At 48.9% G+C, this 22,046-nt stretch overlaps 1 protein-coding gene and 1 non-coding gene across 3 annotated transcripts in view; both read right to left on the reverse strand.

Moving 5' to 3' along the window:
* Positions 1–215: 215 nt before the first annotated feature.
* On the reverse strand, positions 216–4,353 carry LOC116820088 (uncharacterized). The gene is made up of 3 exons (XR_012656433.1): positions 3,997–4,353; positions 1,925–2,054; positions 216–423 (listed from the first exon to the last, which is right to left on the reverse strand). It is a non-coding gene; the product is annotated as an uncharacterized LOC116820088 (transcript).
* Positions 4,354–13,110: 8,757 nt separating this feature from the next.
* F8 (coagulation factor VIII) overlaps positions 13,111–22,046 on the reverse strand; it is a 67,441-nt gene continuing 58,505 nt past the window's right edge. The window contains exons 24-26 of one of the 2 annotated variants that reach the window (XM_032772321.2): positions 21,188–21,336; positions 19,949–20,125; positions 13,111–15,039 (exon numbers count right to left, since the gene is read on the reverse strand). In XM_032772321.2, coding sequence (XP_032628212.1) covers positions 14,884–15,039; positions 19,949–20,125; positions 21,188–21,336 — 482 coding nt within the window. In that variant the 3' untranslated portion in view covers positions 13,111–14,883. The remainder of the gene's footprint in view (positions 15,040–19,948; positions 20,126–21,187; positions 21,337–22,046) is intronic. The other variant, XM_032772322.2, reaches the window with a different exon arrangement.

A 22,046-nucleotide genomic window follows, 5' to 3' on the forward strand; every position in this document is an offset into this window, starting at 1 on the left:
GTGGTCTGACTCCGACTGAAAAACCCCTTCTGTCAGTGTGTGTTGTGTCTACATTGTGAGGTTATACTGGCATAGGTACAGTGATGTAGCTATGACAGTATAGTAGTGTCCTTAGTGTAGACATGCCCTCATCAGATTAGCTTTTCTGAGTGTCTCCACATAGACAAGCCCTAAGAGTTATTTGCAAATACGAAATTCAATTTGGGTGTTGAGATAATGTTTTTCATTAAGATAAAACCACCAATGTGAAAAGGAAATAAGTAACAGCACATGCTGATCTCCTATTTGTGGAACACAAACACCTAGAACTTCCTGGGGAAGCTTCCATCAGTGGAGCCATGTGCGCCTCGGCCCAACTGGCATCTCATCGCTGGACTGAGAGGACATAGGCATGTCCTCTGGTCTCTTCAGTCCAAAAGAACTCTGAGAAACCAAAGGAGAAAGGAGAAGAATGTTAAGTCACCGAAGACAGGAAACAGGGAGAAGAGGAGGAGGAGGCAGGAAGGGGAAGGAAAATAAGGGTAATGAAGGGTAATGAAAATAAGACTCAACTTGCTGTAACTACAACTTTCTCCTGCTTGATGGAATAATGCTTCTGGCCATGGCATTTAAAAGCCAGAAAGTAGTATGAGTTGTGGGATATGGGGACAAAGAAGAGAAGGCCTGTTCTAGGTGACTAGAACCATAAATCTTTCAGAGGATGGCCAGGACTTCGGTGAGGGCCACCTGTCACACCTCCTGAATGGAATAAAACAAGACTGCTCATGAGGGGACCAAGTGCAGGGCTTCTTCACAACAAGGCATCCAATGCCCTGGCTCTGCAAATGCTGTTTTTAAAGAAAGGAAATTAATTGTGCCCCAATCAAACCATTTTACTGGAAACATACTCCACAGAGAGTGAGGGCATGCATCAGCCATTGCTGTTCTGTGCAGGTTCTTATATCACACTCCTCCCTGTAGTAGCTGAGAACCTTCAGTAGCACATTCAGCAGTGTGACTAACACCTGGCACTTGGTGTTTATTCTCTCAGCCTCTCCCCAGGGGGAGACGTGTGCAGTCTTGTTAGGGTGGGGCAGTTTGGGGGGCGGGGGGCGGGTGATGTATTTTATGTAAGAGAGGCAGGTCAAAGAAGTGTAGCTTGCACTTGGAGCAGAAAGTAGGTGGGGAAGTCTGGTTCCTGGGGGAATTCATTCCACAGTCTCAGACCCTCCGCCCCCAAGAAAGCTGTCTCCTGCACAGATGAGCTTAACCCTTGTTGTTGAGAGTTCCATTGTGCTAGAGCAGTGGTTCTCAAACTTATTTGATCGCACCCCCATTCTTTGTGTCTGTAGTCGTTTATGCCCCTCCTGCCACACAAGTACATATACTGGCGCCCTGTTTTGAAGGCAGAGCAGACAGCAGCAATACCTGGCTAGGCACCCAGCTCTGAAGGCAGCACCACCTCCAGGTAGGGTGACCAGATGTCCTGGTTTTATAGGGACAGTCCCGATTTTTTGGTCTTTTTCTTATATAGGCTCCTATTACCCCCCACCCCCTGGCCCTATTTTTCATACTTGCTGTCTAGTCACCCTACCCCTAGCAGCAATGTAGAAGTCAGGGTGGCATGATATGGCATTGCTACCCTGACTTCTGCACTGCTGCTGGCTGCGGCACTGCTTTCAGAGCCAGGCACCTGGCCAGCAGTGACCGCTCACCTAAAGCTTCCCATGCCCCGCAGGGGGGCATGCCCCCAGTCTGAGAACCTCTGTAGAGGAATGAAGCTATCAACCACAGTCTTCATCCCAGAGCTCTAGACAAGAGGAAACTAGTCTTTTCTTCCAAGGGAAGACTACCTGTTTTTTATATAAACATCAGCCCTACAGTATTGGGGCACAGAGGGGGGCTGTGTAATGTGCACTCAGCGCTAGGCTATGCACACACTTACGTGATGCAACAGAGAAGGAGCATGATCCCCAAGGCAAGGGGGAAGATGTACAGAGCTGCCCGGGGGAAGGACCCACGGATATGGGTCCAGAGATCGTCCATGTAGTCTGCCAGCCAAGACCTGCGGACTCCTGCAGAGGTGACACATTCTAGTCAGCAAAAGGAGCAAGGTGATGGAGGGATAGAATAAAAAATCTGCTACAGGGATGTTCTTTGTGAAAAAACACCACAGGGAAAGAAGGTATGTGGCACCTGATCCTGTCTGTGGGAGATCCAATAAAGTATCACACTGGCGAGTCCCTGCTGCTTCCTCACATGCCCCGCCAGTTATCTCACCCACCTTGTCTCTCCATAGCCCAGAGAATGAGGAATGGATAGCTCTGAGGACTGGTGTTGGAATATGGCACCTGACCATTCTCCCAGTGAACTCAGTTGACCTCAGTAGGAACAGGATAGGGCCCAAGGCAATTTGCATCTCTAGGTCACTTGTTTCAATGTAAATGAGGCTGGTAGTGCCCATCTGATGGCTTGTTAGTAGCCTACGTGGAACAAGCTGGTTGTCTGGTAATATAAGAAGGTTCTAACTTGGTACAGTAGAACCTACAGACATTCTTCTGACATCTGTGAAGCAACGGAGATCCAGATCCCATGTGTCTTTTCTTGGCAGACTCCTTTGTCCCAGAGCCACATGAGGGTTGGATCCTGGGCTGAACATAGATACTTGGGAGAAGGTGGGTTCTGTCTCATTAGGTTTTGGAACCTGGAACGCAGGTTTTGGGAAAGCTGAAACTACCTGAATAGCATTCAGAAAGACTGGAACATCTCTAAGGACTCATCTGCCTGGGGACACTCAGGAAAGTTAATTCAAATTAACTTTTAAAGTTGATGAGTTAAACTTCATTAAAACTCTATCATTCAGAATTAACATGGCTTTAATTTGGTTTAATTTAATTCTGTGAATTAAGCAAAATGGAATTAAGGTCACTTTAATTCTGAATGAGAGTGTCTACACAGGAATTTAATGCAGTTTAACTCATCCACTTTAAATCCACACCTTTAGTTAATTCAGATTAACTTTCCTGAGTGTTCCCATGTAGACAGACCCCAATATTAATTGTTAAATGTTGCGGTTTTCTCAGAGTTATTTGAACAGAGACCAAGAGGACTCGTTTTAGCTGGCCCAAGGAGTGAGATTTTTCATAAAAGTAGATTTAGAAAAGGACCAATAAATCAGAACTTATTCTGAAGCATGAATAGTATAATTCAGTTCCTGTTCCATTCGCCCCTTTTGATCCTACATAGCCCATAGTGTTTAACTATTAGAACTAAGAATACACTTATCTTTTCACTTGCCTAACCTTGTGACTGTCCTTTGCCATTATAAGGAACAAGAGCTCAAGGAGGAGATAAGTCTAGTGTCAGTGCCCTCGATGCATGTTATTTTTAGTTCTATACAAAGCAATCCAAGAGACAATCCTTAACTCTGAGCCCATCTTACAAAGGAAATGGAGGGTCATTTGGTGGCAGGGTAAACAAATTATATTCTGCCCTCTTGAAATATCCACACACCCCTTTGGCACAGGACAGGAGTGGAGAAACTAGCTATGATGTTTCATAACCACATTACATGTCCCCCACCCAGTTGGCAGTAACCTGCCCCCTTGGCAGCAGTTTTAGCAGAGTGACCACAAACTGAATGGATCATGATGACTGAACTCCTCTCTTGTCGCTAAAACTGGTTCCTCTTAGGTCCAAGTGTACATAGCTTGGGCCAGTGCTGTAGATGCTCTTATGGATACACTGAGAATTTATAGTTTCAGAACTGCAAATCCTGTCCCTTTCTCCAGCACTGAACTGACTTCAAGGGAACAATAAGCCTCACATCCATCGTGTACCTCAGCTTCCAGATCCCAGACACCAGGAGAGGGTGGGGGGTTAAAAATACGTCATCTATGAGCACTAGACAGGTCTCCAGCACAATGGATCTGGCAGTACCGTTCTTTACTTCCAGCCCATAGAGCTGGAGGCCTGTCTCTACATAATGTGGCTTTAGCTGCTGCTTTTGCTACTTACGTTGGATTTCCTGGCCTGATGCTCCTCTCTCTCCCACAGCAAAGGGGTAAACTTTCCCCTTCTCCTGCCAAGTCAGAAGTCTTCCTGGGACTGGTTTCTGGGCTCCCTGCTCTCTGATCCTGAAGCGGTGCCTGGGTGGGTGGGAGATAACCTCAGGCTTGGAGGTAGACTGGTAGCAGGTGGCAGAGACAATCAGCTGGACTAGCAGAGGAAACACAGTCTTGTGCAACAGCAGTGCCATGGCTTCTTCCTGCCAGGGGACTTCTCACAGGGCTGGATTCTCCTCACCTGGTTCCACCTGGCCTCTCTCACACTTGCCAGGCCCTAGTCTTGATCTTTAGGCATTCTTTGACCACAAGAAGAATGAAAAGTGTAAACAGGTTGGGGTTTTGTTATTCTGAGAAAAGACTCATCAGTTACTAAGGAGAAAATTTCCCAAATCCATTCCCCTTATTACAGCAGAAAAACGTATGAGCCCAACATGCTGGTGAGTAACTGTTCACACAGGGCCTGATCCAAAGCCGAGTGATGTCAGTGAGAACCTTTCCACTGATTTCAGTGGCCCAAATAATGCACAACTGTGCCTGTAGTGCCTGTTTGGATGCGCTTATACAGGCTTACGAGGGTGCAAATTGCAGTCCATCTTTGAAAGTAGTCCCTTAATTCTCTACTCCCTGGCTAGCCAGTCAGACGGGCTCTTAAGTGTATTCTTGCTAGAAAGAGCATCTCACTAAGACAGATTCTGAATTTATTAATACAGAGGCAAGGCCTGAGCTATAAAGCTGGGATTCCAACATCCCCACTGTTTGGGGAAGTCTGGATCCAGGATTTGGATGTCTACAGAATGATCCATGGACTCACACCTTGTCATCTGATTGCAGGCATAGCTAGGAATTGTGCTGTTATGAGCATCTCTAAAAACTTTCTTGTGCATCCCTAGGGGAAGAAGGGCTGTTTGGATTCATGCTTTCCTTATCCTAATAGTGCATGAGGCAGGCTCATAACAATGAAACTACTGCTGTGGGAGCCTATAAATGCAGAGAGCAAACTACAATCCTGCAGCTAACCATGGTATAAACAGCAGGGAAGAGAATTACTCTGAAATATGAAGAGAACCATTAAGATCATAGCCAAGATAGAAGAGAACCTATTGAATCAGCCAGTCCACACCCCTGCCAGAGGCAAATGGAGTCCCCCAACAGAGAATATATCTGATATTAAATTGACACTGCATCTGAACATTACAAATATTGCTGGGAGACAGGAGTTGCCAGACAACAGCAGTGCATCCTCTTTACCCTGCCCCCACAAGCTGCAGATGCTGCATGGAAGATACAACAGACAATGACTTCTCAGATATCTGACACTCCTGAGGGCATTAAATACATTCAGACAGCATGGGGGATCTTCAGTGTAATTGACAGCTCCCTGATTCAGCTCATACAAGGAGAAGGCTGATCCTGTAGTTAAAGTACTGGGCTGGGTTCAATTCCTGGCTCTGCCATGGGCTTGGATAGGTCACTTTGTCTCTCTCTGCCATGGTTCCCCACCCCCTGTAAAGTGGAGATAATAGCACTGCCCCACCTGATGGAGGTTTTGTGAGAATGAATACTTGGGAGGGGCTCAGATGGGGCTCGTAAGTACCTGGATACATGTAATAATAATAATCCTGAGCTCTTCTATAGCATTTTTCAGGTGTACTCTACACAGGAGGCCAATGCCATGATCCCCATTTTACAGAAAAGGAAACTGAGGCACAGAGCGGGGAAGTGACTTGCCTAAGGTCACCCAGCAGATCAATGTAGTGTGGGAATTGACCCCAGCTCCTATTCACTAGGCCCCCTCCCCTCCCTCTGGGTTGTTTCCCATTTTTGGGTCTGGTTCTGTATTTTGTGAAAACATAAGACTAGCCATATTGGGTCAGACTAATGGTCCACTAACCCAGTGTCCTGTCTTCCAACCGTGGCCAATGCCAGGTGCTTCAGAGGGAATGAACAGAACAGGTAATAATCAAGTGATCGATTTTATGCAGCATGGGATTCATTCTGGGAATAATAAATTGTTGCTAATTAATGTTAATTGTCCCCTTACATCAGTCTCCCATATCTGTTTTCATAGAATTGGTACTGAGAACCTACTGTTACAGCAGCAGGGTTTGACATTACCAGTATCAAGTGTCTCCCCTGGCTAGTGTGCTTCCTGGTCATGCACAGGATTGAAATGAGCAGCACATTTTAGGTCGAAAAGTAATTTCCTTTTGGGATATAACAGGAAGAAAGTTGGGGGTGGGTTAGGCCTTCCTGGAAGTATTGAGGGTCTGTCTGTTAAGGTCAGATAAGTGTCCCCCACCTGGTCAGTTTCCTGGGCCTACAGAGCCCCCTAAGTGTACCACAGGTGATCGATTTCCTGGGCCCGCAGGGTTCCCAGATGTACCTCATGTGGTCAATTTCCTGGATCTGCAGGGTCTCCCAGGGATGGCTGGGTCTGGATTCTGCTGTTTCTAGAGTCCTGACCAAGAGATAGAATCATAGAATATCAGGGTTGGAAGGGACCTCAGGAGGTCATCTAGTCCAACCCCCGCTCAAAGCAGGACCAACGCCAACTAAATCATCCCAGCCAGGGCTTTGTCAAGCCTGACCTTAAAAACCATTTTTGCCCTGATTCTCTTGTCATTTGCCGTTTTATTTGGGGGAAAAGCCCTTTTTAGCCAGCATTTTGACATTGTAACAAATGGTTTTTTTGGTGCCTTTCAGTGTCGGGGAAATTTTTTTTTCTTTTTAAATGCTTTAAGAAATTAAAATGTATAGAGGGAGAGGAATAAAAGCCCAAAGCAAAGACACTGTAAGGAGGCGCCCTGGCTCCCCGTCGCACCTGAGGGGAACGAGCCAGAGCAGACACCCCCATGGGCGGAGCCACTACCGCCTGTTCCCGCCCTCCGGAAGTCAAGGGGCAGGAGAGGAAGTATAAGAGCCGGGGCTCAGAGCTCAGTTCAGTGCTGGCCGCCGAGGAGGATGGACGTAGAGGCCCGAGCTCCCGCTCGGCCCAGCCTACCTCAGGCCCACTACGCCGAGGAGCGCTGGCGGGAGCTGCCCCGGGCCCACTATCCAGAGGAACGCTGGCCGAAGTTGCCCCGGGCCCACTCTCCCGAGGAGCGTTGGACCGACCTGCCCCGCACCAAGTACCCCGAGGACCTCCAGCCGCAATGACCCTGTGCCGGCTATCTGGAGGAGCCACCGGACCCTACGGCCTCCCAGATTTCCGAGGAACCCATGGTCTGGGACCTGCCGATGGCCGTCGAGGAAGGACAGGTACCGGGAGAAAGGGGGATTGGAAGTAGCCCGGGGGCGGCTGACCACAGTCAGGCCGCAGAGGGCCCCGAGCCTATGGTCGTATGTACCGGCCACGATCCCTACTGATCACCCAGTCAGTGTGTTTCGATGCGGATCCCCACTGACCGCCTTAGTGGCGACAGCCGCTACTAGGGCCCCAGGCTGGAATGCAGAGGAGTGGGTGGGCCTGTGTTCCCCCTGCCACCTGTAACCGGGTGGCAGTATCCCCCTTCACCCAGAGCTACAGTTTGTCTGGTGCCCCGCCTGGAGCAAGGGGCCGGGGGCCCCTGAAATGTTTGTTGCTCTGCCCTGCTCCAAAGGGTCAGAGCCCCTGAACTGTTTGCTGCTCTGCCCTGCCTGAGGGCTTGGGCCATAGACTTTGTTTGCTCAGCCCCCTAAGCTGAGCCTGGACTGTTTGCTGCCCGCCCTGTCTAAGGCCAGGGCCTATAGACTTCTGTTTGTTCAGCCCTCGAGTACGGGAGCGGAGTGTGAGCCGTCCGGCGGCCTGGAAGGAGGCACCCTGGCTCCCCGTCGCACCTGAGGGGACGGAGCCCGAACGCACCAGCTTACAGACACCCAGAAAAAGGTCACTGGCCTCTTGGCAGGATCCAGGATGGCCTGTGCATAAGGAATAGACAGCGTAGTTCTGTGTCACAGCAATGACTATGACCCAGATTCTCAAGCTGTGGCTGTTGCAGCTCAAGAGGTAGTTGCAGAGGTGGTCTTTGCGTTCTCCCAATCCTGGGCCAGCTGCGTTGACAAGCCAATTCCCTGGCATAATCTAGAACAGCCTGAAGGCAGTTGTAAACAATACCAGGTGTACAAAATATCTCTTATGCCCCCTGTGCTGGCAGGTAGGAGTAGGGGTGTTGTAGGAGCCAGTATACCAGCTCTGTACTACTGATGAGCCCTATGTGATACTCCTGTGGGGCCAAAATCCACCAGTAGTGCAGCACCAAGCAGCAAAGGGTTTGGGTTTGCTGTTTGAAACCAAGTTACTTACATGGATACCTGAAGTCTAAGCAAGATCAACCCCAAGAAAATAGGAGAGGAAGAAGAGGCAGAAAGACAGAGAGAGGCTAGAAAAGAGGGAAATGGATAACCTGACATATGGCTTTGTGAGGGAGGGGGATGAAACCATCAGTGAGATATCTCAGAGAAGCTCCCAGGTGATGGATAATCCCTCCAGGCTGTTTCTTGAAAGAATGACCAGGGTTTATTTTGTAACACAGTTTATCAGACTCCCCTGACCATAAACTGAGTAGGTTTCTGTAATCCTGAGATGCTGTTGCAGGAAAGACCCTCTCTCCCCAAATCAACCTAATTGCACTGTTAGCACTTGCTACCAGTTTACACCATGCAAACACTTTGGGTCAGATCCTCAGCTGATGTAAACTGTATGGCACCATTCTACTGAATGCAACAAAGCTACAATTTACATTAGCTAAGGATCTGGCCCTTTAACTCTGTAGAACCTTTGAATTCTTGTTTTGAGATGACATTGGGGCTGGGGATTTGGGGAGCTCTGACTCATATGGCAAGAGGAAACTAGGTCTTGCTTCCATTCCTGGGGAAGAAGATACATTTAAAGAGACAGTTCTGGAAAGTAGTCCAGGAGCCGTCAGGCTTTACAAATCCACCACCCACAATCCAGCACTCCACAGCCATTACTGAGTCAAGTGACTTCTGGGCAGCTAGAGTCGCCGCAGGAGACTTGTGACTTTTCCCATGGACTGCAGGTTTAGTGCAGTTTCCCTGTTGATACCCTGCTGCCTGGAATTTCAAGGCTGGCTTCATACTTTGGGAACACTCCAGATTGGACACTTCCTGGGTTGACCTTCTGTCCAATTGATTGATTCTTTTAGATCTCTTTATCACTATATTTAAAAAACTCAGCATCTGGGATGAGGTCAGCCAGTTGTGACTCCTGCTTTGAGCAGGATGAAGCTGGCAAGAGAGCACCACCATCCTTTCAATCAACAAAGAGTCCCATGGCACCTTATAGACTGAGTTAGGACTCTTTGTTGCTTTTTACAGACCCAGACTAACACGGCTACCCCTCTGATACTTGACATCCTTTCAATGTGTCTCACTAGCCCTGCAGCCATTCTCCACTGGTGCCCCTGATTATACCCTCTCACACCTTGATTCTGGCCACCGCCCCCTTTCAAGCCAAGACCAACCATTTTGGCCTCCTGGCCCCTTTCCAGCTGATTTTACCAATGTCAAAGAAGCTGCAGTGACTAAATGGAACAGGGAGACCAGGCTCTAGTCTAATAGCTTCAGAACACAGCTGGTAAGGACAGGCCTATCACTGGACGAGGTACCTGTCACTCTAAAGTAGGCCACACTTCCTAGGGGACCCAACCCCACTTTCATCCCAGGGTGGCTTAGTACAATGACAGGAACTTCAGAGCTGCCTAGCCATCTGGTCCATGTCTCTGCCAGTGCAGGATGGATCCCTGCAGGGCATGTCAGATGGCACCCAGGGTTTCTTTGGCACTAGCTTGTGAGCTGCTGGTTCATATGAGGAGGGTGGCCCATCATGGAAGGGTATCAAGGAGGAAATCACTGAGCAGTGCAGTGGCCCTAGCCAGCTATGTTCTGACACTGAGCAAGTTGGAATGCCTGGATTCAGTGTATATCCTGCAGCTGCGCTGGGTTCTGGAAAGATCACCTTGGAAAGGGGCATTGTTTGGTCTCCTGTTCCTAAAATAAAAGATAAGATCAGCTTGCAAGCCACTGAGAGATGGACTGTTCCAAGTCCTTCTTCGCCACCAGCCACACAGGCAGGAGTTCCTTGCTCCGATGAGCATGAGGAGTCGTCCTGCAGGCTGGTCACTCTGTTCCCATGAGCAGGTTATTATTGTGATGATGCAGTTGGACTGAAATGTAATCGGATCTCCTGCTCTGGGCAATAGTCATTGCAGGGGCCAGTGAGGAAGGGATCCTCTGGCAGCTCACATAAAGCAATGCAGCATCACCTGGGGGCATTATGTTTGAAACCTCCCGTCAGCTGAGGTGTCAGATATTGGCTGCTGCTGCTGAATGTGGGATACCAGGGGGATGCACTGATGGCCTGTGTGGTGGCATATCCTTCATGCCTATTGAATTACACAGGAATCCTGCCCTGCGCAGCACTGTAAGAGCAGGATGCTTGTGTGTTTTGATCCCCAGCTGACCACTCAAAAGAGTGGAGTGTTAGGGCACAGAGGATGGATGTTCCATGTGCCTCCGCCAGCTGGCAGGCCTAATCTTCAGGCTGCCATCCTTGTTAGGATCTCTAGGATCTACTGAAGATACTCTTTGTTTGTCCTGCTGCCTTGTCCCATTGAGCTAGCACTGCTGTAGGGAACACTTACCACTGTCTATTACAGCCCAGCTCACAGCCCACAAGTCACCCAGGGGCAGGGAAAGACATTCCTCCATTGAGACCAACCTGCTTCAAACTTTGTGTTGCTTTCCTCCAATAGAGTAGCTGTCCTGGCCAGCCAGCAACATCTCAGAATCTCGCCATGCCTCCCATGCAAAGAGCTGTTATTACAGTCCCCAGGAAAATCATTGTCCCACACATACGCATGCACACACATCTGTACCTGCACACGCATATACGCACGCATGCACGCGCACACACAGAGAGATACTAATGAACTCCAGAATGTCAAGGCTGTATTTCTCATCTTTTACCAGGGCAATACAAGGGCAGTACAATACATTACAGAGCAAGGACTGAGACCCTCTTACTGTCAGGCCATCAGATCCTTAAAAAAAATTTTGTACAGAGCAAATTACCAGGTACTCACTGTCAGAGGCAGCCCTAGGGCAGTGAGGCCAAGCCCCTGGGGAACAAATCAGGCGTCTGGTTCCAGATGATGGCCAAGCTGCAGAGTGACAGCCCCAGAGGACATGTGCATGTGCTCATGCACATGCGCACACACACAGACACACACACCCCTGATCACATCTGATCTTGGAGTCTCCCATTCTGGGTTCTAAAGCTGTCATGTGGAACCCTGCTGCTTTTATGACGTCACCCCCGCCCTTCCCTTCCCAACACCTGCCTTGGTTAAAGTAGATTGAAACAAAACAGGGAGCTCTCACATCACTATCCAGCTGTGGGGGGAGGGAGTTGAGTTGATCCTCCACACACACCAGTCAAGAGGGGGTTAAGGACCAGCCCCTACCCAGGCTTATCAGACCCTGCCAAGGGTTCTATAAAAGGGAGGAATGCAGGGAACTGGGTGCCACCCAAACCAGATGGGGCACTGTGTTGGTAGTAGCTGGAGCATGGTGTGCACCACTCGCCTCAGCTCTCTGGGCTGTTATTGCTGTTGAGACCCTATTTAGTCACCCAGAAGAGTGGGAGCCGCAACAACCTGCAGCACTGAAAGCCTGCTTCCCTCTCCCGTGCATGAGGAAAGGGCCGTGGAACTAGTTTTCTTTTGTCTGGACTGCCTGCCATCCCCTGGCAGGGGACAGGCCTGCTTACACGGCACCAATGGAAGGGAGCACCTCAGAACCGCACCAGAAAACTATGTAAAGAGGTGAGCCAGGCGCCCACTCTCACCCAAAGGGTCAGCCTGAGACCTAATGCAACAGGGAGCTCCAAGCCAGAGAGGAGGGGGACAGCAGGGGAGCTGTGTGCTTTACCAAGCCAGGGAGAGGGGAGGGAGCTCCCCCTCCATCTTGCTGCCTTGTACTCTCACCCCTGCACCGCCTTCCCCCTGAATCCTTGGCAACTGGACAGAGTTGGCAGTGATCCCCAAAGAGCAGGCTGACAATAGCTGGTGAACCATCACCTGTCTTCCCTGAATTCACTGGGTTTAGTTAAGGGAGGCCAGGTGCTCTCCAGCTTTTCCACCCGGTGGATCATTTTTCGAGAGAAGGACCCACTTCCCTCCCCAACGCCTCAACATTAGCTCATCTAATCTCACTAACTGATATGTTCCCCAGGTTCCTATTGCTGCAGCCTCAATCCTCTGCCAGACTCTCTAAACGTTTCACGCTCTGACCTGACGGAATGCGGCAAACCCAGGGCCTCACAGCTGGATGGTATTTTAAAGGGGAGGCTTCTCGGTGAAACAGATATTTTCACCGAAAACAAAAGTTCACTTTTGTAAAAAATGATCGGGCTTTTGTTGGAGTAAAGGAACTTGTTTCCGTTTTTGTGATTTCTCTCCTGCCCCCCCTCCCCAGTTTTTAGTTTTTCAACAAAAATCTAAAAAACTGCAAAGAAAATTTTCAAACAAAAACCCACATTTTTTGACATTTTTCGGAGTGGGGAAAAAATGATTTTCTGACTAGTTCTCGTGTAGAGCGTTCTGAATGCCCACTGGAGCTGAGCAGAAATGTGCACGGTCTAACCCCTGAATCAACCCTGGTATGAGACAAAATGGGGTTGTCTGGGATCAGTCAATGAAGGTCCCATGAAGCAAATTCAGCATCAGCATCCTCATCAGAGGATCCCTCTGCTTCAATATTTCCATTCCAAGTAGATTGGTGACTAAAAATATTTTGCTGCTAAACTTTACCTAGCTGTGAGAGCTTTTATGTGGTCTGCATTGCTGGCACTGGCTTCCAATAGCGAGTGCTTGGATTGGTCACAAGCTCTGAAAGCAAGCACAGTGCCATCTGGCTGGAGTCTGGCCTTTATTAGGATTACCTCAGTAAGATCATTCTTATTTTTGTTCTGTTCAGTTTAAACAATGTCTGCACAGTTTGGTGATTTGGTAGTTGTAACATCCAGGAAAAATGTGCCGGGGGGGTGGGGGGGGGGGAAGAAGAAGTGAAAAGGTCACTGTAGGTGGGCACCCATCTGAAAACACTGGAACCTAACTATAACCCACCAGGACCATAATATTGAGGGGTCCACGCCTGCTCTTTTCCTGGCTGTGTTCCAGAGGTGGGGGTCAGTCTGGCTCTGTGCCTGTCACAGGCTAGCACTGTTTGACTGAAAGACTCCACCCTGGTGACCCTGCTGGAAAAGGGTTAATTGTGTTCTGCTGAGTCTCCAAGTCAGGTAACTCATTATCCCACTTGCATATAAGGGAGGTTGGAGGGGCCCTCTGGGGACTGAGGATCTGGGGTGTAGGCTGAGCAGTCAAGAGGGAGGAGCCTTAGGAGCAGCCAAGCCGGGGAGACAGTCTGAGCTGAATGTTATCTTATTGTGGCCTTGTTAATAAAACCAACCCTCAGGAAGCGGTGAGTTTGGATTCTACACAGTGTGTGGCCAGTGTGTATAGTGCAGGCTGGGAAAGGGACTGGATCACAGCCTGGCAGTCTATTCTAATCATAGAGCTCCAAGCACTGTTTTTTCTAATATGCTGGCAGCAGACACTAGCATAAGCCAAGATGGGCCCAAGTCACGCAGTTTGGATCCAGGCCCAGTCTACCTAAAGTTAATGGGGAAAGCAGCCACTGGGTTCAGCCAAAGCAGAGAAAGAGCATAACATCCAAGTCCAGCTCCCGTTCCAGATTCCCCTAATGTTTGGTGGTCAGTGTGAAGAAGCAGTGTGGACTAGATGGCCTTACTGTAAAACGTCCCCAACTGAATGGAAACCTCCAATGGCCTCTGGCCTGACAGTTCATCTGGGCGGGGGAGGGTACGTGTGTGCGACAGGAAGTATCCTTGTTTGTGACAATCTGAGAGCCTGCCTGGGCTGCACTCTTCGTGTTATCAGCGCATGAGGGGCCAAAGTCCCACAGCAGGCTACCGTGAGCACAGACAGGGAGAAAAGCCCCAGGTGGAGGAGGGTTTGCTCCAGGAGATGACTGCCAACAAGAAAGCAACTTGCAGAAGACAGAATGGTGGCACTGGGCCATGACAGGAGCACTACTGACTCAGCAAAGGAAGGGGAACAAAAGGGCATGTGAGGCAAATCCCACAGCCCTGAGTCAGGCTGCATGGCCGCTGGCTTCAGGCATTCTGCCTAGCTAGCACAGCCCCAGCCTGGACTCTGGCAGGGGCCACTGGGTGCACTGAACCCCAGCTGACTGCAAAATGTGGCCCTTGGGCGACGTTCTTATCTCTCCCTCCAGACCACGCCCTCAATCGCTCATGCTGAGGCCAGAGCCAGGTCACTGGCAGTTTATGGAAAATAATGAAGCAGATCTCAGTGGCTAATTAATTATTAGCTGCTGTGAATGCTGACGCTAAGCCCCATGGGGGTTTCAAGGCTGGTTGAGCCTGGGGAAGAGAGGTTGGGAGTGACGGCAGATGTTTGCTGGAAAATTACTGTTTAATTATTTAGTGCTATGTTCCGACTATATGGCACACAGTATATGAGAAAGAGAAAGACGGGGAAGGGCAGGCAACCCATAAACCTTTGCAGGATCCTTTCTTCCGATCACTTGGAATGCTCTGTGCCACATTCCCGACCCAGCTAGTGTAAATGCATGAAACTCCATTGAAGTGAATGGTGCTGCTTCTGCTTAGACCTGCAGTGAATGTGGCCCTTCATATGGGCTTTGAAGATCTTCCTCTTTGGGTCGCTCCAGGCTTGGTGATGGTTCAGTGTCCAGCCAAAGCTAGGTCCTCTAATACAAAGCTGTCAGCACATCAGTAGGTTTGCTGGGTGTCACAGCCTAAGAACTCCGTCCTCAAGGCAATGTGGTTTTGCCACTTGCGGGGGTGTATCCTTAGATACCTGGCAAAGAGCGGAGGATCCAGGGAGTTCACCACGGTGCTGAAGTGATTTTGGTTGCCCTGGAAGATCTGAAAGGAGGAAGAAATCATTGGCACTTTCTCTGCTCTGCCATGTCAGGGCTGCTCACCCCCCCAGTGGGGAAAGATTCAGAGATTCATCCCAGGAACCAGCCCCTGCATGTCAGTGGAGTTAATCTAGTGGGGAATCTCACTCAGCTGGGGGTAGGACCAGGGCCAGCTCCAGCATTTTTGCTGCCCCAAGCGGCAAAGTGGGGCAATCGGTAGCACTTCGGTGGCAACTCAGTTGTGCCACTTCATTCTTTGACGGCAATTCGGTGGTGGGTCCTTCACTCCCTCTTTACTGAGGGACTTACTGGGAGGAGGAATAGCTCAGTGGTTTGAGCACTGGCTTGCTAAACCCAGGGTTGTGAGTTCAATCCTTGAGGGGGCCATTTAGGGATCTGGGGCAAAAATCTGTCTGGGGATTGGCCCTACTTTGAGTAGGGGGTTGGACTAGATGACCTCCTGAGGTCCCTTCCAACCCTGGTATTCTATGAATTCCCACCAAAGACCTAGCTGTGCCTCCCCAACCACCTGCTTCCTTTGCTGGCCTTGGGTAGGACAATACTAAGGAAGGCAATCCCTGTATCTGAATGAGGCGAATTATTTCAGGTGGTGCAAGCAGAGGACCATACCAAGGAAGATAACAACAGAGGTGGAGGATTATAAACAGCAGGGTCTATCAGATTGCAGCAGAGATTCCCAAGGAAAGGGGTAGGAGCTTCATCACTTGGGAAATTTAAAAATAAACAGGACAAAGATCTGGAGAATAAACTAGAAGAATCAGTTCTGCACTGCATTGGGTGCAGACAGCTAATTGCTCTAATAGGCTTTTTCTATCACTCTGTTACAGCCCAGGTGTAATGTATGGGGTGGTGTTTGAAATCTTTATTAATGTCCTGGATGTAGGTATAGAAAGCATACTGATCAAATGTGCAGATGACACAAAGCTGGGGGGCGAGGCGGGTGCCAACATTTTGGAGGATAGAGCTAAAATTCAGAGGGAACTTGTTAAATTGGAGAACTGGGCTATAGACAACAAAATGAAATTCAACAAAGGCAAATGGAAAGTGCTGCACTTAGGAAAGAAAAGCCAAATGCACAGATACAGAATGGTGCATAACTGGCTTGGCAGCAGCACTGCTGAGAAGGATCTGGGAGCTGTGGTGGATCACAACCTCAACATAAGTCAGCAATGCCATGCTGTTACAAAAAAAAACAAATGCAATTTTAGGTTGCATTAACAGAGGCATAGCATGCAAATCACAGGAGGTGACAGTACTGCTCTACTGTCCAGTTTTGGTCACCAATGTATTGAAAGGATATAGTGGAACTGGAAGGGATCCAGAGGTGAGCAACAAAGATAATCAAAGGGATGGAATGTAAGCTGTATGAGCAAAGGCTGCAGGAATGGCATAAGTTTAGTTTGGAAGAGAGGAGATTGGGGCGGGGGGGCATGTGAGAGCAGTCTTCAAATATTTGAAAGCTGCCATTAAAAAGATGGAGAAGTTTTGTTCTCTCTTGCCACAGAGGGCAGGACAAGAGGCAATGGGTTCAAACTACAGCAGAGCAGATTTAGATTAAATCTCAGGAGAAACTTCCTAGTTGTATGAACAGTAGGACAATGGAACAGACGCCTCGGAGGTTGTGTAAGCTCCTTCACTGGAGGTTTTCAAAAGGAGGCTGGAAAGCCATCTGTCTTGGATAGTTTAGACACAACAAATCCTGCATCTTGACAGGGGGTTAGACCAGATGGCCCCTGTGGTCCCTTCTAACTCTCTGGGTCTATGATTCTTATACACAGAGGGAATACACATACTGATAGACTGTTCACAGAATCATAGATATCAGGGTTGGAAGGGACCTCAGAAGGTCATCTAGTCCAACACCCTGCTCAAAGCAGGACCAATTCCCAACTAAATCATCCATGTTGCTGTGTCACGAGTTTGTGCCATCTCCCGGCTGCTGCAGAACACACTGTAACCAGTTCTCCTCCATTATCCCCATCCCCCTGGGCCATTGCACAGTCAGGATTTTACCAAGCCCCTTATTCTGGCCTGCAGGTTTCTAATTTGGGGGTGATGCGTGTTTTCAAGAAGTCCCTGTACTTTGCTTTCTGACAGGCCAGGTGGCACAAGTGTATTTACAAGCAGGGCTGGTGGAATTCTGCACCACCACAAGGCTTCACACTGGAGCAAGTACCAATGGACACAATGGCAGGAAACCAAACCTTAGAGCTGGGCGAAATTTTTTGGACAAAACTCTTTCTCACCTAAACTGGATATTTGGGTCGACAGAAATATTTCATGCATTTGTGTCAAGTTCTCTGCATTGTTTTGGTCAAGAAAAAATGCAAAAAATGAAAAACAGATATTTCAATTCAAAATGACTTTTTGTTTCAGATTTTGCTTAAATTTTATTTTTAAAGGATTAGAAAATCTTTGGAACAAATGGAAAAGTAAATCCACCTCCCCGAGAGGCTGTAGCTAGGTTGACTTAGAATTCATCCGTCAACACACACAAGGCAGCTTGACCTAAAGTGTTTACACTAAAATTTTGCTCCCATTGATGTAAGTGCTCCATTATGCTGATTGCACGAGAAGCGTACAGTCAATGTTGATGTAGTTAGGTTGACGCAGGTGAGTGTGAAGCTTACATTGATTGTTATTGGCTTTCAGAAGCCATCCCACAATACCCCACACTGACAGTACAATTGGTACAAGCGCTCGTGGGGCGGATTTGTACTGCCAACACAAGGAGCAAAAGCAATTTAATTACTGTGCATGCCAACATAACTAAGGCTTGCTCTACTCTACATACTTACTTTGGTATAACTACGTGAAAAATACAACCCCCTGAGCGATTTAGTTCTGCCAACCTGTATAGACAGCACTATGTCAAGGGGAGCGCTTCTCCTGCAGACACAGTGACCGCCTTTCATGGAGGTGGCGTTATTAAGCAGACAGAAGAGCTCTCTCCCATCGGCTTAGAGCATCTTTGCCACACGTGCTGCAGCTGCACCAATGTAAATTTGTAATGTAGACCTGCTCTTAGGTCGACATAATTTTGTAGCGTAGACATGCCTTAGTGTTGTCTACAGAGGGATTTTTAGGTTGGCTTAATTGGTCACTCAAGGATTTTTCACACCCCTGAGCAACGTTTGACTAATATTCTAGTGTAGACCAGCTCTCACCCTTAAATAGGGGTTTACAGCTGGCTGAGGAGGCTGTTTTGGGAGGAGCCCCTCATTGTTATGCTGAAAGCTACTAATGGCTCTGACTAATGAGTCTGATCCAATGGCTGTGCCAAGTGCTCTTTTTCAGGCTCAATGGAAGGAGCAAATAAATCTCTTTATGTAGGAGAGACAATGGAGGGCCTGCCCAAAGTACTTGGCAGTTCAGTGGACTGAGTACAAACTCAGGGGCCAGGAAAGTGGTTTGGAAGCCTGTGTGTGTTAGCGACAGAAAGCCAGCAGGATGACTGGAGAAGCTGTGAATGTGATCCTGAGAGAAAGCTGAGCTCACTTGAGAGTAAGAACCTAATTGTCCAGTATTACCCTAGAAAAGCAGGACTGTCTGGTTTATGTCCCACTTCTGCACAGAAAAAAATGGATGTGGTTTTGTTCAGATGGGCGATGCCCATCTGAAGAGCAGTGTGCTCTTAACAATGGCATGTCCCCCGCTGCCCCCATGCAGCATGTGTGCACTGTGCATCCAAGGTCCCGCCAGTGGGGGGTCACACAGGCAGGGGTGGGTTCATGCCATTCCCAGAAGTACTGGAATGTCCGGTATTCAGGAATGAGTGAGTGGTCCCCTACTGGAGGGGCAGAGGTGGGCATTTTACAGCCAAGAAACTGCTTACTGTTGTTTCTTTCTACCTTTTCAGAGAACCAGGACTTTGTGTGCGTTCTTGACACATAAACAGGATTGCACCAAGAACAAACCTGACTCCTAGCACCTACTTCTCCTGACTCCTAGCAACGACTTCTTCTGACTCCTAGCATTGATTTCTCATCCTAGCAGAAAAAACCCTCTAATTGCTCCATCCAAAGAGACAACATCACAACCCTGGCAGTACACTGCTGCCAAGTGGCCCTTGAGTTGCCCATGACAAAAGTCCCAGGAGTTGCTGTTGGTTAAATAAAGGTACAGAGAGATTGCCAGCCCCTCCCCAAGTGTGAGCCCAGGAGTACCAGCAGGGCCATCCTTAGGATTTATGAGGCCCTATGCAGTATTATTAAACTGGTGCCCCTATGCCCGATGGCAGTCTGGGCTCACATGTGTATTTTAGATAAGGGGGGTCTTTTGAAGGATTTATTTAAAAAACTATATGCCTGAAGAGCCAAGCATTTAAGGCTAAAGATGAATACTTGGACTGTGCATCTAAAAATCTATGCAAGGATCTTTTAGAGATGTGATTTTATAATCTTCAGCAACACACTAATGAAATATTTTTAAAGCAAATTTTAAACTAAGGTTCTGTAGACTGACATGTTCTGAGTAAATATTACAGTCATACACAACTGTTTTTGTCACTCAATCCAGAAACTGACAAGGTATACCTGGGGATTGGCAAATGCCTGTTAAATGGCTTCATTACCATGACTGGCTCTTTAATAATTTCAGTGTTGTCCTAATAGGTCTGGCAGGCTGAAAGGCTTTTTCATTTTTAAGTACTAGATCCCCTCCAGAGGAAGACTCACTGGGCTGCAGCAGCCAGCTGTGGTGGGAGCCTGCAGGAAGGGTCCGAACAGGGATAGGAAGAGGTGGAAGGATAGACACTAAGACCCGGGGTGCCCCATAGGTTCGGGTCACCTAGGCAGCATAGCTGCATATGCCTAAGGACGGCCCTGAGTACCAGTGTCTGTGATCCCTTGGGCTTTCTCTGGTCCCCCATGCACCAGCCTGGCTCTGTTTACCTTCTCCTCACCATCCTGGAGAACTGGAGTCCAGTGCGAGCCATCCTGGCTGCTAGAGACAGCAAACTCCTTCACAAACATGTTACTGAAGATGGCTCTGGCGCCTTGGGTTACAATTCCAGTGACCCTCATGATCTTCTCAAAGTCCACTTGCAGCCACTCATTGGGGCTGTTCACCTGGGGAATGACACACCAGCCTTCATGTCCTCTTTGGAAATACCCACCAGACACGGTGCAAATGGTTCTCTCAGTTCTCAGCATGTCAGAACTTTTACTTAGGCATGTCCAGTCTCTCCCACTGCTCTAAGAATGTCCTCAGCTCCAGGGAGCGAACAGGCCAAAGCCTTTTCTATGCTGTAACCTTGAACCAAGTTAGTAATCATCTCTGGACATGGTTAGTCCTAAAACTTCGGAACAATCTCCGCCAGCCAGGTGTTGCCCTGCTAGACTGGCACATGACATGCTCCTGGAACCAAGTGTGGACACTTATTTCCTTGTGTGGGTAGGAGGTCCTGACAGTATCTGAGTCACCTGGTTGGCCAGCCCTCCTTCTTAGTCTCTTTGCAGTCGGACATCCCAAAATGCATTGCATCATGCGCTCTGCTGAGGCATAGTGGGATAGCTACCCTGATTTTCCCACAGTGCCATGATACAAACACGGCAGGGAGCATGATTGATGCAGATGCACAAACCCATTGGAGATACATGTGTGTTGTGAAAAAGGCTGCTGTGTGGACACAACTCAGCATGGTGTGTTGTAAGCATGGCAGATGAGAGTGTCGCAGTCACAGTTTACTTGTATTGTGGATGAGGTCTGAATGTTCTACATGGAGCTGCTGGATCCAAAGAGACTTTGAACTCAACTGGCCTCACTCTCAGAGGGGCTGAGCCCCCCACTAATGTCAGTGGGCGGGAATGGTGAGTGCTCAACATTTCTGAACATCAGGCCAGGGATCGCAGATCAGGCTAAGTGCACTCACTGTTCCTACTCTCATCTCTGTAGTGCCTCCTGCTGCGAGAGGCCAAAACTGGAGTAGTTATGATCTGTCCCATAGCCAGACCTCCTGCACCGTGCCATACAGTGCCTCCTGCTCAGACTGAAGTAGCTATAATTGACCCACAACTACTGCTCCTCTATCATTCTGTTGGGAAAGGTGGAGACTGTGGCGAGCCAGTGCTCTGCCACTAGCTCAATGCTCCTGTGGGGTGGGAAACCCCCATTTAATGCCCCTTGGTTACCTTTGGCTTCCAGGCATTAGTCCTCTCCTGCAGGTTAAGTCGGGCTTGGGAGGGAGCCCAGCTGGAGAACATGTTCTCACTGTAGGAGGAGGCAGAGATCTGCTGGTTGGAGATACTTTTGTTCTCCATTCCTAAGGGCATGGAGCAGCCTGGAAGATAATTGAAGCAATAGAAATCAAGATGCTTTCTGGTTGCCCATTACTCACATTTGGTGGCCTACTAGCCAACATATAGGTGGCAGCATCTGTTATCAAAGCAAGACCAGCTGTCACAGGCCTGGTGTGCACGTACCTTACCTGGCTATATCTCATCTTCTGCCATCCCCCGCCAACCCAGCTCCCACGTCTCCAGAACAGACCTGTACATAGGACACACACCCAACACCCAAAGCAGCTCCTGCTCCCTCCAGCCTGCTCTCGCCAGGGGTAGGGGCGGAGCTGTTCTCCTTGAGTCACTCAGAAGGAAATGTCTGTCACTCCCCAACGTGCCTCACATAACCAGTCCCAGGGTGTGTGGGAGCGGGGACTCCATCCGCTCACCTGCTCCCCATCACTCCCCTAGACTGAAATGGCAGCTGACTGAAAACCAAAAGCAAACAGGGTTCCAAGTGCAGCCTTAAAACAGGTGAGGATCAGTAACTCTTTCCAGGAGGGCGTTCTCAGCGTGGCTAACATAACCACGCACAGCCGCAGCATCAGCACCGAGGGCTAGCTCTGTGCTCTTCCCAGGATAGCCATAGCCATCAGCCAATAAGGAGATTTTCAAGCATCAGTTACCTACCAGATGTCACTCCCTCTTCCTGTCCTCATAGCTAATCTTGGTGTGTCTGGTGCCAGCCCCACCACCAACGTTGTCTAAC

Source organism: Chelonoidis abingdonii, chromosome 8, assembly GCF_003597395.2.
Source record: "Chelonoidis abingdonii isolate Lonesome George chromosome 8, CheloAbing_2.0, whole genome shotgun sequence".
Lineage (NCBI taxonomy): Eukaryota > Metazoa > Chordata > Testudines > Testudinidae > Chelonoidis > Chelonoidis abingdonii.